This window comes from Lissotriton vulgaris, chromosome 7, assembly GCF_964263255.1.
Source record: "Lissotriton vulgaris chromosome 7, aLisVul1.2, whole genome shotgun sequence".
Classification (NCBI taxonomy): Eukaryota; Metazoa; Chordata; class Amphibia; order Caudata; family Salamandridae; genus Lissotriton; species Lissotriton vulgaris.
The window spans coordinates 895658797-895677823 of NC_141695.1; the positions used below are offsets into that span (position 1 = coordinate 895658797).

General features: G+C 45.2%; 1 protein-coding gene across 3 annotated transcripts in view; it reads right to left on the reverse strand.

The window, feature by feature from the left end:
- Positions 1 to 19027, reverse strand: part of HMGXB3 (HMG-box containing 3) — a 558172-nt gene that overhangs the window by 206272 nt on the left and 332873 nt on the right. For all 3 annotated transcript variants that reach the window (XM_086931317.1, XM_086931319.1, XM_086931318.1), the window contains exons 12-13: positions 6938 to 7239; positions 6023 to 6150 (exon numbers count right to left, since the gene is read on the reverse strand). In XM_086931317.1, the coding sequence (XP_086787443.1) occupies positions 6023 to 6150; positions 6938 to 7239 (430 nt within the window). The remainder of the gene's footprint in view (positions 1 to 6022; positions 6151 to 6937; positions 7240 to 19027) is intronic.

Consider the following 19027-nt stretch of genomic DNA (forward strand, 5'->3'; position numbering starts at 1 on the left):
CACGGACAGTGGGAGGGGGGGGGTGAGGGAGGGGGGGGGGGGTGCGGGAAGGAACGGGAACACGGACATTATGGAGCTGGGGGGCCAGGGTCGAGTCTCGGCGTCGACAACATAATCTGTTAGGATAGTAAAGAGGCCATTGTGCAGGGGAGAGAGAATCATGAATCTTAACATTTCAAAGAAATACCTTTATATCTATAAATCTCAGAAAGCGAGCATGCAAGCATGTATCTGACAGCTGATCACTTACAAGACAGCGTGCCTTTGGAGGCTAATAATACTTCTCAGCAGGAACCTCTAAAACGAAGACATTCTCGAATGGATCGCGGATTGGAATGTTTGCAGCACTATTTTTGGCTAGACATGCCTGCTAATAGACAGAAATAGTCATCTTATTTATTATTTTTAAAAAAGCCAAAGACACGTACACATTGGCAACCCCCCCAGGCCATGTGCAGAATCCCTCTAGTAATGGTGAACCGGAGTGGCTCCAGGGTGCCCCTGTGGCACTGCACAAAACAATCCTTATTGCATGCACCCCCTCATTCTTGTCCCTTCTCACGCAGGACCCTGCCTTAAATAATCCTATAACGTATGATTCTCGAATCCAGATTCATCCACATACCAGGCCTTCCTGTTAATTCACAGACCATCCACGTTCAGCGATTCCAGCGCCATTAAATACCACGGGTTACTAACTAGCCGCCCTCGGCCATTAACCAGCTCGGTTGTCATTAAAACGCACTGAGCTGAGCACTCGGCACTGGTCGCCGCCGCCGGCCCTGGAGGAGTGTCACTGGGCTCGGGGATGCCACATTAGGCCACACTCACGCAGCTCATTCGCAGGCGGTGAAGACGGATGCATCATCCATGCACCGAGGCCCTCGCGCGAGCTTCTTGAAGCTGCATTAGGAAAATGACAAATCTGCGGGGAGGGGGCAACGGGAGGCGGGGCAACAGACAGCGGGAGGGGGGGGCAACAGACAGCGGGAGGGGGGGCAACAGACAGCGGGGGGGGGCAACAGACATCGGGACAATAAAACCAGAATTTATTTATTTATTTTATTTATTTATTTCTTTCGATTTGTATAGCGCTATATAACCCAGGGGTCTCTGCAAACAATATTTAAAACGTAGTTTCCCTTCTCCAACTCTACCAAGTTTAAGTCACCTTGGTGTCTTGGTGCCGGCGGGGAAAGGAGCAGGGGGCGGGAGGGGGCGGGAAGGGGTAGAATCGGCTGCGTGGAGGAGGGGGCGGCGGCGGAATTCGGAGGAGGGGAGTGAGTGGGTGTGAAGAGGAGTGGAGGTATAATTATTCCCGTCCGAGCCTGAGGGAAGAAACCGAGAAGGTCAGGAAGGCGGGTGCCGGCTCAATGCCGGAACAGATTCGGGGGCGTTCCTGAGGGCTTTTGGCTGACGTAGCGTGACGTCGCCAAAAGCCAAAAATTCTCGGGAACGCCCCCAAATCTGGTCCGGGATTGACGGACAGAGCCGTCTCCCAATGGCTAGCCTCCATTTATGGAGCTAGCCAATGGGAGACTGGGGCGGATACCCGACTGCACACTCAAAACATAAGGTTTTTTGGCGCATGCGCACTACGTGCGCATCGCCAGTCAAAACCTAAAAAGGGGGGTATGAGATTCTCATACTGAGATTCCTGTATATTGGAAAAGAATGCAGTTAACATTAGCAGTTCAAATGTCACATTAATTAGCAGCATATAGCATATGTACAGAAAGTTTCTGTGAATAGATCAAAAAATAAATGAGTATTATTATCATTTATTAGTGTCTGTGTGTGTGCACCACACTATGGGCACAGGAACGAAAAAAGAGCTTGAATGGAGGAGAAGAAGAACAGGAAAATGGTTGGTTAAACTGTTAAGTTGCAGTGAACTAGGGCACCGCGTGGTGGTTCAAATCTTAGTGTAGCATAGAAGTGGCTATGCCACAGGAGGCGAAAAAATTCTCACTTACACTTGTATTTATGATGTTGTAACGCCCATGGATAGCGCATAGGTGACGATTGCTTATAGTGTGAATCAATGTCACTGGCTTAAAGACACGCCGACTCGTGTCAGAAAGAGTGTATTTATAAATGTCGGCAGCGCAGTCTTTGGTATGCCACATTAGAGTGTGTTATGATGGAAAGAACTATCAATGTCAGCTAGAAGGTCTATACACATTGGCGCGTATACGCTAAACTCTACTTAATCCCGGGGACCCCCACTAAGTAATGTTTTCTGTTATGAGCGAGGGCGCCGGGAGTAGCGGAAGAGTTATACAGATTACGATGAAAGTTAAATACATAAATCTGTCCAATGTACCTTAGTTGCCAGTAAACCTCTCAACATCAGGAGGCCGAAAGAGCCGCGTTTCACGAGGCGTTTGCGGGAAAAAGTCAAGGCAACGTGTTTAGTCTTTTACCTTCTTCATTTTGCAGGAAGCATTTCCGGTTGTTTGGAAGTTGGCCCTTTTCTGTGCCCTGTGAACCACAAGAGAGTCTGGAGGAAGCGGGCCTCGAATGTCAGGAAAATATGAGAGGCACGCCTTATATTTTTTATCACTTTGGGGAGTATTACCCAAGCATGAACAGGGTCCTAGAAAATTTCAGTTGTGGCATGCAACATACCCTTTGGCATAGACAGCATTGTGTAGGAAATCTTCTTCTATCGGATCTGAATTGAGAGGAACTCTATGGTAGGCCACTACGTTGGCAAGGAGTTCCTGGTTTGTTGCGGAATCATCGAGGGGAGTGGGTCGACCTGGGTAAAAAATAGGGTTGTGTCTGCTAGGGGCTCAGCATCATAAGTGTCCCAGGGATCTGGATGTGGATGAGAGTAAGGTCTCCCCCTCCATATCCCTAGTGTATGGAAGATGTGACCCCTGTGGAGTGTAGGAAAGAGGGTCCTCATGTGAGGATTGAGGTGAAGGAGAGTCCTGTGTGGCCTATTTTGGTGACGAAGGAGAAGGTAGTGGACTGGTGGACCTGTCTGTCTTTTTTCTTTGTTTAGCAGTTGGGACTCTATCCAGGGCTTCTTGGAAAGAAAGCTGCCTTTTTGGTGATTGTATGGCAGTTCCAGGTGGACAGGCAATGACCCAGTCCATCAGTGGATGAATTGCCAAATGTCTGTCGAGCATCAATATCTCTAAGAGCTGACTGAAAAGTGGTCCAACCTTTTTTGTCGACGACTGTGGCAGTAGTTAACTTTGGTGCCAACGAACTGATGGTATCGGTGCAGATGGCTTCAGCTCCAACAGTTTACTCAATGCTGAGCTAGTCACGATCAGTGCTGAGCCAGTTGGCTTGGAGTGTTTTTTCCGTGCCGAGCTGGGCGTTGAGGCTGCAGACCATGGTCGTGCTGACCAGGGCCCAAGGGCAGTGGTGGCCAGATGGTCTGCTGCTTGCGTTCCTGGGAGACTGTGCGGCCTTTCTGTGGAGTCCTGCTCTGCCTACCGAGCTATACTGAGGAGGGAAAGGATCTGTACTCATGAGATGTTGGATAGTCTTCGATCACTAGGTCAGAGCTGGCGCTGTGCTCTGGTGAGTACACCTCTTTGTCGGCAGCAGATGCCTCGGAGTGGCGTTCTTGAAACTCTTCGCTGCCGAAGAGAATCACAAGTTCTTAACCGCTCCTCTACAAACTCTCCAAGCGTCAGGCCTGACAGTCACAGAGTGTCTTCAGCGATCTGAAGGTGCGTGTAGTGTCTCAAGACAAGCTTGTTCTGCTCGGGCGAAAGGTAAAGGTTACGATCCGTGGATATTTTCAGTGGCCCTAGGACAATATCTAAAAGGCATTCACTCCTTTACCCTAGTGAGATGGCTTGGAACCAATCGAAAGTACTGAGTTAAGAAGGCCCCAGAGGGCGAGTCCCTACAAGTGGCTGAGATCGATCCGAGGAACGTCCAGGCGCAGCTGGAGTCATCAACCCAGAATGGAAGGAAAATTGGGAAGGCGATCGAGAGCTATACTAACATTTAGGAGCTACCATTGGGAACCAAAAACATAACCAAACCTACAATGGTCTCAAACCGGAGCATGGGAGCACATGCTCGAATCAGACGGCGGAAAGAAAACAATCTAACAATGGTGTTAATGCCCATGCGCATTACCAGCAAGAGAAGGAGTCACCAAATCTAAGGACTTGAAAGACTTCTTTGAAGAAAAACAACTTGCACACATCCAGCCCCAACACTAGATGGCAGGAGTATGCACAGCATGAGAATCTACAGCCACACGTACCTCAAATGAAAAGGTACCCATGAATGGACTCTAATACATTTTCCAGGTTATTTGCTAGTATAAACCTGAAGGTAGTTTCCAGCACATTTTTGGGAACATAAACTGCTTTTACACCAGAATGTGTTAGGTCTTTTCAGCTGAAGAAGCATGAAGATATGGTTAGAAGATTACACATTCAGATGCAACTTTGACAACATTTTAGAACATCATGAATGGTTTTGAAGTGCAAATGGTCTACATCTGCCTTCTGCCTAGCCAATGTAATGGACAGCAAGAACATCATCTTGCATGACAGAAGCTTAGTGTCCCTATGGAGCCACTGCTTCAAAAGATTTGTAAGTCAGCCTGGCTAAGACAAGATTCAGGTAACAACGGAATATTTCCCACAGTGGAATGGAGTAGGCCTATAGAGATGGGTACAGACAAATCCAGCTGGTCCCTGGTGAAGTCAGTGTGAATTTCTAGCCTCTTAAGGCAAGGGAGAGGGTGAGGGCTTCCCCCTAAACTTCCCCTTCTTCTGGAATAAGATTGGAAAGTTTTCTTTGGTTGGTTGAGAGAGAGAGGTCTTAGAAGAACTACTTGGATGCCATAGAATAATTTAGCTGTGACCATTCCTATATAGTACTACTGAATGACGTCATTCATAGAAGGATCAAACCTGTTTTGATGCATTCCAGGATGGTCAATGGCTTTTTTCCCAGGCCTCTGGTTTTAGGTCTAAGGACTTGAGCCACAGCTGCCAGACCAAGGCCAGACCAGAGTTCATGGCATTGGTTACCATGAACAGCTTTTATTACACAGCTGCTTTACCAGGTCCAGCATGAACTTATACTTTGCAGGCCCCATAGCATTTCAGTTTCTAGTCAACGTGAAAAAAAGTTGCTTTTTCTTTCAGGGAAGCAGCTATCCTTAGAAAATTCTGATCATGGCCATACTACTTGTTGTCTCATGTTTCATCCAAACCTGTTATAGCACATACAGCTCTATTTTGACAACCTAGCCATAGATGCTCTAATTGTCTGCTGGAAACGTCAGGGCCTCAATCCGCGTAATTCCAAATCCTTGGGTGTCAGCACGAAAGCACATGGTTCGTACAACTCTCCAAGAATTCACCTAAACAGCTTGATCTTAAGGCTCAGAGACTGGGGAAGGCCTTCAACAATGAGCACACAGCATCTTGGAATGAGCCTGAGCTATGCTCGGGGGACAATATGGAGATAAAACCTGTAACAAGGACTGAAAGGAGCTGAGAGAAGTTCAATAACCCTTCGTCCAACTTCTGCCTTGTCCAAACAATCTGATGAATATGAACTGTTCATTAGGTAAAACAAGATACCTGCAGGAGGGAAGATTCTCTTGTAAGAATGGGTTCTCAGAAGCAAGGAAGCACATTCAGGATCCTCTTATTCCATAAAGAGGGGCGAACTGAATCCAGGGTCCAACATGGGAAATGGATCTTGGCATTTCATCATCCGTCTGATACTCTAAGGATAGGAGTTGAATCTGCCTCAATAAAATGTATAAGACTAATAACATTTTATATGATAAGTGCCTAAAGATCCTATGGCACTCAGAATATTTCTACCAGGAGGGTACCCCTTTAGAAAATGTAGCTCTAGGGACTTGACTCGTTTCACATCTCACAGAACATCCCCATCAATGCCCTTGCTCTTCATTATGAAACATTTTAATTTGGCAATTGGTTACAGACCTTTAAAGCAGCATTTACAGATTGCAAAGACGAGGCTTTATAGCACAAAGCTGAATGCTATTGCTTACCGGTGTAGATATCTGTGAAGCTGTGTAGGGCAAGGCACAGAGGGTTCAGACACATCTTTACTTGGGCGGTAACCACCTGTAATTTATTTGCGGTCAGCAGCCAGCACTCTAAAGGGCCAGCAAGAGAGCTGCAATGCACAAGCCAATACATTAGTCTCCCACCAAAGCTGCAGAGCTTGAATATTATAAAGATAAGCAGATGTAGGCTCAACAAACATGCATAAAAGAACGGTTTGTCCTATAACTGAGAAAAAGGATGAACAACGCTGATCATTCTGCTACATAGATATTAAGCTCGCCATAAGTACATAACACTGCAAACAGGCACAACTTTAGTTTAAAAACTTTATTTCAAGGAATCAACAACAATTGCATTTTTGAATTGATTTTCAACATTTATCTTTGTGTGCATTTGGGGACGTTATTCAATATTGGAATAACGCTACTGGACTGATTTCATTTTCCTCATACTCAGGAGGAATTACCAAATAGCACCAACATACCTCAGTTCAATTTAGGATTACTTCATGTGTCTAAAAAAGGAGTGTGAGTGTTCTTTCTAGGAGTACAACTTTAGTTAAGTCACAACTTTTGCAGAAGTGTATGCTAAAAGTACACAACCGCAAAGCTCAGTTTACAAAAACTGGAGTGGGTGTATTCCTCCACAAAGCAGGGGTGCTGCTTTCAGTGGCACAGAGAAGTACTCCTCAAAAGCACATCACACAATTTGTTGCTCTATCATTTCTTGTGCACTGATACCTTAGTAGCAACCAGTCTGTTAGGATCCCTACTAAATTGAATCTCACCATCTTGTGGGATTTCATACATCTAATAGAACCTCTCATATCATCTCAGACCAGGCAGCCTCCCTTAATTCCTGGCTACGCAAGACACACAGTTGGGGCGGGCTCTTACTCTTTTTCCCCTTTGAATAAAGGGCTGCCACAGAGGAGGCACTCAATGGCTGGAGACTCATAGTAGTTGGACCAGGATGTCTGTTCGATGGTAACGGTCTCCTCGCTCACATCAGACAGGACAAAGCGGGAGCTGTTGAGTTCGTGGATCAGAGCAAGTACTTCAGCCAGCTCTGATTCATTCTCTGGGATCTGTACCACTTTGCGCAGTAGCTGCAGTGTGGACATGCGCTGAGTTTCCTTTTGGGATTGGCTCAGAGGGTTGCAGATGTCCAACACGTCAGGCGGAGTGAGAGGGAAGTTCTGGAGGGAAAATATATAGAGAGAGGGAGAAAAAGAGAAATGTGTAAAGAAATTCACTGAGACAGAAGTACGAGTTGACAAGTGTCATCAGGAGAGTTAACATTGGTCTCATGCCTGTGAAGTGACTGATTGTGCATCTAACCCACTACAATATGTGATAACTCTAAAAATAGAAAAGGGCACAGCAGGCTTTTCACATCATGAGGCACGCACTGTATTAAAGCACATAAAAATATTTCCAAAAATGAGAAACAAGGATACAGTTTACTCTAATCCTGAACCAAATCCAAAATGGGATTTTCAAACAGCTACCAATTATGATTTTTCCAGCTGAGGAGAAGCAATTTTTAAGTCATCTTTTAATTTAATTTTGAAATGTGTTCTGTATACACTTTCCAAATTCTGGCTGCGTGAACCCTGCAATTTTGTGATTTTTGCCTATCAAACACATTGAACAAGTTACACTCCTTCTGGTGGATTGTGGACTATGTAAGAAAATAAGTTACTTACCTATAACTGCAGTCATCCAGTATTGGTATCTTTCATCGATTCACATGCTTGAATCATTCCTCATTGAAGTGGGAGTCCCGCGGTACCATAATAAAGCAGAATGTATCACTATCATAGGCTATAATGGCAATGAAAAAGTCAGTTTAATAGCCTATGTCCTTTCTTAATAAAAGGAGCACACTTAAACTATAACCAATATTGAGACAGCACCCTCTGGAAAACTCCCAACAGAGACGGAGTCCTTCAGAAGTTCAAGCACAAGTAGGAATAAATAATCCTTAGCTATAAGGGAAGCCTCCTAGGGGAGATGGGTTGGTCGTAGGATGTGTAAGGTTGGAGCCATCCGTGAGGTGTAGGATGGGACTCCATTCTCCTTTTTATTTTATTTTTAAAAGGAGGAGTAGAAACCCCCAGCTCTATGTGAATTCTATTTTTTTTTCACTGGTCCTTGTCAAGAATGATGTGGACTTCTTTTTCCAATAATTGAAGACAAGCGGGCGACTCCCCCCAGCGGATTGGTCTTTGGTGAAACCCAGGACATGGCATAGTTGACCCATGTTACAACCATCTGATTGAAGTTATTTCTCCCCAATGGGGAAGGCAGTTGGAAATGTTCGCACCCACGGGATGAGTTGGGATTGGAGGCAGGCATCATCTGACTGAGGTCACTATTTGAGAACTGCCTCCTGACCCTTTTGAGGAGGACACTCTTTAAATCATGCAGCCACATGTGTTTGAGAATATTGTAGTCACTAATAAATGGGCCTGTCTTGCAATTGCAAGGGTAGGAACAGTGGAGATTGCAGATACTCTCCCCAAATTGATAGAAGGTTTATACTCACCTAGATGGAAAGGGCAAACTTTGAGGTGTAAGGTGCCAAGGGATGTGATGGTGTGTTTTACTGTGTGTACGGATAGGGTTTGGTAAGTCATGTCCATGATTTTGGAGTACACCTAAGGCAACAAAGATTTTTCTTTAAGCCCTCCCTGTCTGAACCTGCAGAGTTGACGGAATCCATTGTAAGCAATCGCCATTGTACAATCAAAGACTTCAGAAGATTCTTTTAGATTTCGACTGTTCATTTTTACGGCAGAAGATAGATGTGTGTACTTAAGGTGGACCATATTTGTCGATCGAAAGGACCAAGATTGGTAAGTGAAGTAACAAAATAGAAGGTAATAGTCAACATTGCGGAGAACGCTTAGCGTATATAGTATATGCGCCTACCTTTACGATCTGGTCCAGGGGAATTTTTGAGCGACGTTGAACCACTTGGGTAACTACAGATTCTGGCTAGGGTGACTGACTAAAGAGGCCAGTGAATTCCCAGGTGCCTTATATTCTTTTTATTTGCTGCAATTCCGCTGCCAATGTGGCTGGGAAGCACATTATTCTTACACCTTCTCTGCAAACATAATCCACTATGGGAATAGCACATGCTGTTAGAAATCATCTAAGAAGCAATCGGTGAGTTTGATAGTCATTGGCAGCGGATAACATTTTGCAGTTGACTCGTGTGAAACTGGTGGGGATAGTAGGTAGGTAGTGGGCAACAAACATCTGGTATTCAGCGCCACAATTCACTTGGGTGAAATGGTGTTTTACAAATACACATGTTTTATTTTATAATGACCCATTCTGTGTTGGATGGATTATCAGTATTCTGACCGCTTTTTGCAATGGTAAGCAATGATGTAGGGTAATCCCTTTTGAGACTGGCAATCCCAGCTGTAGGCATGAAACCATAGGGGTGGCGGACCTCCATGCTGTGCTGACTGCAGTGGCATAAGAGGTGAAGCATATCTTGTAGACTTGGAACAAGGCTAATGCTTGCAGAATAGCTTCTTTTACAGGCTAGAGGGCAAAAGATGTCAGCCTGTTTTATGTTATGTTATGTTATGTTATTAAAAATGTATAAAGCGCACATACGCCCGAGAGCTTCTTGGCGCTGGAAAGAGATAAAAAACATAACAAGGGGTGAGTCTACGAGAATCTTTATTTCAAGTATGCCTGTGTGAAGAGGTGAGTCTTATATGCCTTTCTAAAGGCAAGGAGGTCCTTACTCTGTCTGAGGGCTAGTGGCAGAGAGTTCCATAGGGTAGCTGCTAAAAAATGGAAACTACTGCCTCCTTGTCGTTTTTTCTTAAAGCGTGGTACCTCAAGTAGGTCTTTGTGGGCTGATCTCAGACTGCGTGAAGGAACATATCTTCCAATCAGCTGCCTGATGAATAGAGGTCCCTTGCCTTGCAATGCCTTAAAGATGATACACCCAGCTTTGAATTCGGCTCTTTGAGCCACAGGTAGCCAGTGCAGGGTCTCTAAGCCTGATTTAATCGATTCCCATTTGGGTACATTGCAGATCAGCCTGGCGGCCTGGTTCTGCAAGTACTGCAGTCTTCTAAGTTGGCCTACAGGTAGGCCAAGATATAGACTGTTTGAGAAGTCGATGCGGGAGAGGACTAGGGCCATGACCACCTGAATTAGGGCGGAATGTTTTAGTATTTTTGTTCATGGAAACTTCGATAATAATTGTGTTCCTTCTCATAATTCTGGTTCACGTGCAATACTGAGGGACAATGGAATGCCCCAGATGGTCCGTTATGCCCATAGTCTTGCCTTAGAAGTTTAATTCTTATCATCTTCATCGGTTTTGTAGAAAACGTAGTCAATATGGTGGGTAACTCTCATTGACGAGGTGATCATATACAGCGTAATGCCGAAGGAGCCGTTGGCGACAGAGTTATGCAATGATGTAAACAAAGCCTTCGTCGCGGGCCGTGGTCGACTTCACTGTAAAGATCATCGTCGCAGATGATTGAACTGTTAACATCGAGGTGGTGTTCGTTGAGGCAGTCTAGGCTTTAGGACGTTATGAGGACATTGAAGAGCAAACTCCAGGTGACAGAGAAGGAGTTGTAGACTCAGACATATAAGTTCTTGAAGAGTATTTACCATGTTTCTCCTTTTTTAACTGTCCTTTCTCGACTCGGGAGGAGTCTTTTCTAAGGACGTCCTAGCAGCATCTTGTTTGCTTGGCTTCCTTTATGCAACCTTCTGTAGAGGTCGAAGAAGTGTCATTGTCCCCTTTCAAGCTGCTTTTGAATCCATATAAAGAGCCTTCCTTGTTAGTGGAGTACAAAAGTAGAGAAATCAATATTTGTGGGGATTTTTCATAAGACATGTCCTCCCACAACTGCCTTAGGGTCTAAAAACACGTTCATAGGCATTTCAGGCAGAGCAGCAATAATAATGAAGTTTTACTATACCAGTTGGTAGATAACCGAGAACAGCTCAGGAAAACCTCCTGCAAACGACATGTAGTTGAAAATCTGAGGGACTCCGCCTCTGTTGGGAGTGCTCTAGAGGGTGCTGTCGCCTGATTGGTTATATTTCAAGTTTGGTCCTTTTTTTAAAGGAACAGATAGGCTATTAAACTGACTTTTTCCATTGCCATTATAGCCTTAGATAGAGATACATACTGATTTATTATGGTACAGTGGGACTCCCACTGCGATGACTAGGAAAGATTCAAGCATGTGAATCTATGAAAGATCTAATACTGGATAACTGCAGATTCCTCATCTTGTGAATATTCCCCCAGGCGACAGACTGAATACAGAAACTCAAAAGCAGTACTCCTGTGCACCAGTAGGTGGCAACATGCAGCTGCACATCGACGTTCTATACTAGAAGTGACGAACGGAAGTATATGAGTGCAATCCAAGAGCGCTGACGGCAGTTGCTTCTGAGGGCTAGTCTTCATACACAGTCCCCATCAGCAAATTGTCTTGATCAGTTGGCGGATCTCTAGATTATGACTTTTAAGAAGGAAAAGAGTTCACTTCACAGATTGGGGAGGAGGGAGGGTGTTTGAGGAATTTGTGTTTAGAGTATCAACCGAAATAGAGCAAAAATGAAGGTGTGTAACTTGTTCTTCTGATGGATACTTCTTGCTGCATATTCCTCAACTAGCGATGAGACAACAAAGCAGGACCTCCCAAGGTGGGGGTCCATGGAATGGAAGAAAACCAGTTCTTGAAGGACCCAACGGACAATATGTCCATCCCGATGGACCTGACTGTTGCGGCATTAGTGCTTCGTGAAGATGTGCACGGATGGCTCTGGGCAGTAGTGCGCTCTGTAAATCCCACTGACATAACATAACTGATGCCCACGTAGTAGCCTAACAGAGGACAGGCACTCCACGTGCCAGGGACATAACAACATACTTGGCTCGAGTGGAATTACACTACTTTGCCCATCTTCGCTCCTGGAAACCCACTAAGAGTTGATAGATGGTCCTTTGGTAGGATCAGTATAAAAAGTGAGGTCTCTTTTTTGGGGTTCAAACTATGGAGTCTCTCCACGTATCTCAATCATAGCTCAAATATCCATGAATCGTTGAGCCTATAGAAAAACTTGAAATAGCATTGTATCCAGAAACCGCCCCAATGAATCAGAACCTCTGGGAAGGAGTCGGGTGTGACAGCGGCACGTTGATCAAGAACCCCAAAGATGTGAGGAAGTCTATGAATGACTGCGACCATCTCTCTTTCAGAAGCCAGTTGTGAAGTATGGGAAGCTGGTATTCCAAACCTCTGAAGATGTGCTGCAACCAAACACCATACATTTTGCGATCACCCAAGGAGCACTGGTGAGGATAAAGAGAAGCACATAAGGAAAATGCTACTTACCAGTATGCATCTGTTCTTGGCATGTAGAGCTACAGTGTTGCACACTGTGCATAGATCGACACCTAGTGTTGGGGCCTGATGTTTGCAGTTTGTTGTTGTCCTGAAAAGTTATTTGGAAGTCACGAGATAGGTGACTCCTCCTTTGGAACACATTGCGCATAGGCATCGGCTCCATCCCCAGATTGTTTTTCGCCATTAGGGAAATGATGGAGCTTTGCAAGAAAAAAGGAAGGATGCCCATGTAATTTGTATTTAATTAAGATAATACTGGAACAGACAAGGGTAGCTGGGGAGGTGGGTGAGCGTGTGCAACTCTGCAGCTCTACATGCCAAGAACAGATGCATACTGGTATGTAGCATTTTCCGTTTGAGGCATATGAGCTGCAGATTTCACACTGTGCATATATTGTATAGCAGTACCCACTCTTAGCGGCGACCACCCCTATCCGCTGCAGTAGTTTGGAATAATGTTTTGAGAACAGCCTGGCCGACATTAGCTTGTTGCTTGGTTTGCACATCTACACAATAGTGTTTTGTGAATGTGTGCGGTGTAGACCATGTAGCTGCTCTGCAGATGTCATCTAGGGGAATGTTCCCTAAAAATGCCATTGAAGCCCCTATTTTTCTTTAGCTTTAGGAGGAACAGATAACGTACATTTAGCTTTATGGTAACAAATCTGTATGCATTTGACAATCCATCTAGCTATCCCAGATTTTGAAATGGGATTACCTTTATGTGGCGGTGAGAAAGACACAAAAAGTTGTTTTGTCTTACGAAAGGGTTGTGTCCTCTCTATGTAGTATAGCAATGCTCTTTTGACATCTAATGTGTGAAGAGCTCTTTCTGGTACTGTCTGTGGTTGCGAGAAGAAAACGGGCAGTTCCACAGATTGATTGAGATGGAAGGGAGAAATGACTTTGGGCACGAATTTTGGATTAGTACGCAGAACTAACTTATTGTGATGCATTTGCAAGAAGGGTTCTTGAATGGTTAGTGCTTGTAGTTCACTAACTCACCGCAGAGAAGTAATGGATACTAGGAACGCAACCTGCCACGTTAAAAATTGTAGTTCACATTTGTGTAAGGGTTAGAAGGGAGGTCCCATTAACCGTGCGAGAACAATGTTTAAAGTCCACACAGGTGAAGGTGGTACTCTGGGAGGAATTATTCTTTTAAGGCCTTCCATAAAGGCTTTAATGGCAGGCACTCTGAATAGAGATGGATGTTGTCTGTTTTGCAGATATGCTGCTATTGCAGCAAGATGTAGTCTACTAGACGTTAGGCTAAGTTACATCTTTAGAGATGCAGTAGGTGTTGAATAGACACATCTAGAGGATTAATATTGTTGTTGTGACAATATATTACAAATTGTTTCCACTTGGCTGCATAACATGCCCTAGTAGTTGGACGTCTAGCTTCTTTTATGACATTCATGCAGTCTGGAGGAAGGTTCAGATATCCAAATTTCAGGAGCCAGATCGCAAGGTTGAGCTGAGCTGGGTCCGGGTGTCTGACCTCTCCACGGTTCTGTGGTAAGAGGTGTGGAGAGAGGTGCAATTTTGGTGCGGTACTACAGACAGTTGTAGCAGTGTGGTGTACCACGGCTGTCTGGCCCACGTTGAAGCAACTAGGATAAGGGTCAGAGAAGGCCACTGTAGTTTGCGTACTACTAGTGGCATCAGTGGTAGAGGTGGAAAAGCATACGCAAATCTGTTTGACCAGTTCATCCATATAGCATTGCCTTTGGACAGTGGGTGTGGATATCTGGCGGCGAAGCTTGGGCATTTGATGTTTTCGTGGGTGGCAAATAGGTCTATCTGAGGTTGTCCCCACATCTGAAAGAATGGCTGAAGAACTTGCATATGAAGTTCCCACTCGTGGATCTGTTGTGTTTGACGACTTAACAGATCCGCTATGGTATTTTGTACTCCTGGAACATGCTGGGCTAGAAGGACTATGTTATGAGGTATAGCCCACCGCCATATGTCCTGTGCTAGTTGAGAGAGCTGCAGGGAGTGTGTGCCTCCCTGTTTCTGTATGTAAATCATGGCTGTCATGTTGTCTGTGCGGACTAACACAGCTTTGTTTGATACTTGCTTTTGGAAAGCTTTTAGTGCTAGGAATATTGCTAGTAACTCCAGATGATTAATGTGGAGTAACTTTAGTTGCGGTGCCCACCTGCCTTGCATGGTTTGTTGCAGTAGGTGGGCTCCCCAGCCGGAGAGCGATGCGTCCGCAGTTAAGATTATCTGCGGAACTGGCTCTAGGAACGGTCGTCTCTTGGAAAGGTTTTTGGTGTTCCACCACTGCAGAGAGCGATGAGTCTGACCGTCTACCAACACTAGGTCTGTCAACTGACCTTGAGCCTGGTTCCATTGACAGCATTCTTGTAGCAGACGCATTTGAAGTCTTGCATGGGGCACTATGAAAATGCAAGAGGCCATCATCCCTATGAGTTGCATGAACACTCGTGCTGGAAGGGAGTGTTGTAGCTGAAACTTTGTTAGAAGAGTTTGCATGCTGGCTATCCATGCTGGAGTGGGATAAGCTAGCGCTTTTGAGGTGTTTATTGTGGCACCGAGGTACTGTTGTACTTTGGATGGTTGTAGTTGGACTTGGTGTGGTTTATTGTGAAGCCCAAGTCGTGAAGCAGTTCTATTGTGGCATGAGTGTGTTCCACGCATTGGTTGTATGAGCTGGCTTTTATGAGCCAGTCGTCGAGGTACGGGAAGACATGGATGTGCTGTCTTCGTAAATGCGCTGCCACTACTGCTAAGCACTTGGTGAATACTCTTGGTGCTGTTGTGACTCCGAATGGAAGTACTTTGGATTGATAGTGCTGCCCGTCTATTACAAATCTGAGATACTTCCTGTGAGCCTTGTGAATGGGAAAGTATGCGTCCTTGAGATCTAAAGTAGCAAGGAAGTCGTTTTGTGAGAGAAGCGGAAGGACTTGTTGGAGTGTGACCTTGTGAAAATGGTCTGACTGTATGTATATGTTTAGCGGTCTGAGGTCTAGAATAGGCCTTAGAGAGCGGTCCTTTTTTGGAATTAGAAAATATATAGAGTAAACCCCCTTGTTTTGTTGGTGCAGAGGAACTGGTTCTATTGCACCTTTTTGTAGCAGAGATACTACTTCTTGCTTTAACAGTGATAGATGTTCTTGTGACATTGGACGCTGTTTGGGTGGTAGATGTTAGTTCTAGACAGTAACCCGACTGAATAATTTGTCAAACCCACCTGTCTGATGTGATGTTGGTCCAGGCAGTCTTCCCCCACAGGAGTGGAATGTTGGGGGGAAAGGGGAGGAATGTCATTGGGTTGGGGTAGAGGCAGAGCGGGAGTTGTTGGTTTTGCCCCTGCCTTTGTTGTTGTTACCCCTGTAACCCTCTCTCTGGTAGCCCTTAGTGAATGTAGATTGGCTAAGGGTCTTGTAGGAAGTTGAGGGGCTTTCGGAGGAGTAGCCTCTAGTGTTCCCTCTGTATGATGAGCGACGAAAAGAGCGTCTGGGGGCTTGCTGCTACAAGGCTCCCATAGATTTTGCTGTATCAGTGTCTTTTTTCATCTTTTCTAAAGACGAGTCAACATTTGGGCCAAATAAATGTGTCTCATCAAATGGCTGATTAAGGATGGAGTTTTGTACCTCTGGTTTAAAACCTGAAATACGTAGCCAAGCATGTCTACGTAAAAGGGTGCTGGTATTGATTGCCCTTGAGGCGGTATCTGCAGCATGTAGGGCACAACAAATGGAAGTATTAGTAATATTTTTACTTTCCTGTATAAGTTCATTGGCCCTATTTTTGTATTTGTCTAGTAGATGCCTAATTATGGACTCTAGTTCATCATAAGGTGCCCTGTTATATCTGGCCAGCAACGCTTGGGTGTTGACAATGCGCCAGATATTAGCTGCTTGTGACGCTGGTCTTTTGCCGGAGGCGTCAAGTAGCTTAGATTCTTTGTCTGGTGGTGAGGCCTCATCTGATGTCTGAGAATTAGCACGTTTATGTGCATTAGACACTACTAAAGAGTCTAATGGTGCTGGACCTTTAATATAGATTGGATCTGTAAGGGCAGCTTTATATTTTTTCTCAATGCGAGGATTGAGGACCCTAGTCCTGACAGGGTCTTTAAAAACCTATGTTGCATGTTTGATGACACCCTTAAGCATTGGCAAATGACAGTAGACCTTTGTGTGTCATTAAAAGTGTCTAGTAGGAAATCTTCCTCCACCGCATCGGTGTGTAAGTCCACCCCATTATATTGGGCAGCTCTTTGGACTAGTAGGTTAAAACCTATAGTGTCCTCTGGTGGGGAAGGCACATCAGGGGTGTTGTAATCATCCCATGGATTAGGTGACTGAGGGGGACTATTGGTCCCTGCTGGGTCATGTGCACCCCCACCTGTGTCATCAGAGTCTATGTCTACATCATCGTCTGGATTAGGGGATGGTGTGGGTGAATGGCGCGGTGGAGGAGGTGTAGGAGGAGGAACAGTATGGGGAGGTGTGGAGAAGGGACCCTTAATGGAGAAGTTGCAATGTCTCTCTTTAGAGGAGGAGGAGGTGCTGGCGCATCAAGTGGTCTCTTCTTGGAACTGAGAGTCAATTGACCAGTCTTAGGATCCTTTACAAGAGTTTTTTGGTTAGGATCAGGTGTGAAAAGTTCCTGTGAATAGGGCAGATCCTTCGGCGTCGAGGATGCTCCGTAGGTTTTTTCGGCACCGAGTCGGTAGCTGCTTTTGGATCTTTTGGTTTAGAAGTGTGCCCTTTTGAAATGTTCTTTAACGGAACCGGTTTCTTCAGTTCCAGGTGTTTTTTCGGTTCCGAAGAGTGTTCTTGAGCTTTCTGCGTTTTTTTAGTTGTCTCCGAATGTGGTTTCGGCATCGATGAGCCGCTGCCAGTCTTCAGCTCAGTCTGCTTAGGTATCAGGGCAACGGTCGGCGTGGTTGAGGAAGATGGCTTTTTCTTCGGTGTCGGTATAGGATCGGCACCGGGGATAGGCTGGCTCAAGCCTGAGCCGCCTGAAGGCTTAATGGGCTTCTTTGCTGGGCCCGAAGGCGGGGCGTGGGAAGCAGTCTCTCGGTGTGCACCCGAGCCCGAAGCCTTTTTAGAGGGTGTCGAGGAAGGGTTGGGGTCGACGATCTTACTTACGACCTGTTGAGCTGGAGTAACTTCCTCGACGTCGGAGTCTTCGGCGTCTGAGGAGCTGGTACTCTCTTCGGCGTGCTGGTGTTCTGGCACGTCGACGTCCTCTTCGAAGATGTCATCGGGGATTGAAGCGGACGAGCGAGCCATTGTTCTTCGAGCTCGTCGGTCCCAGATCGTCTTCTTGGGGCGGAAGGAGGCACAAGCTGAACAGTCTTTGGCCTCGTGCTCCGGTGAGAGGCAAAGGTTGCACACTTCATGTAGGTCGGTGTGGGGAAACTTCGACCCACATCGAGGACACTTTTTGAATGGTGTCCTTTCCATGAGCCAGAAAGTAAGGCCTAGGTAGGCCCGAAGGCCTTCGTCGACGACCGGAATCGAAGACTTTGAAGTGGCGAAGAATCGCGTCTATGTGGAGCGAGATCAAAACAATACTGTCGAACTGGGTGAGGATTGCGCGCCGAAGGAAATTCGATTCCAAACCGGAGAGCAGGAAACACATCCGAGCCCGATGGCGGAAAAAACAATCTGGGGATGGAGCCGATGCCCATGTGCTATGTGGTCCAAAGGAGGATTCACCTATCTCGTGACTTCCAAAGAACTTTTCAGGACAACAACAAACTGCAAACATCTGGGCCCAACACTAGGTGGCGATCTATGCACAGTGTGCAATCTGCTGCTCATATGCCTCGGACATATGAAAATCCTATTGGCCCACCTTGAACCATGGGTAACACCTGTAGGATAGGAATGTGAAAATAGGCGTACTGCAAATCCAACGTCACCATGAAGCAGTTGTCTGGATTCAGTGAAGACAGAACTTGGGCCAGTATGGGGATCTTGAATTTGATCTTCTTGAGAAAGAAATTGATAGGGTGAAGCTATTAGAACTACTTGGTCTTTATGTACTTGGAAGAAAAGCTCCTCTATAGTTAGTGCTTGAATTTCTCCTACATTTCTGAGTGAAGTAATTGTAATGAGAAAAGCAAGATTCGATGATAACAATTCTAAAGATCATTTGTGAAATGGTTTAAATGGCGGGCCCATTAACCTTGTTAGCACAATATTAAGGTTCCATATTGGGGTAGGTGGAGCACTAGGTGGAATAACTCTTAAGGCCTTGTAAAAAACCTTTAATTACAGGAATTCTTAATATAGAGGTTTGCTCTCTATTTTGAAGGTATGCAGCTAAAACTGTAAGTTGTATTTTTATAGAAATAAAAGCTAACACTGCATTTTGTAAATGAAGAAGGTAACATAAAATGTTTTGATGTGAAATATTTAGTGGATCAATATCTTTAAAGTGAAAGTAATGAACCAATCTCTTCCCTTTAGCCTTCTTGCCTCCTTTAAGATATCCATACATTCTTGTGGTAGATTAAGCTATCCAAATTCTAAGACCTCTGGAACCAAATTGCAAGATTCAGTGATCTGGGATT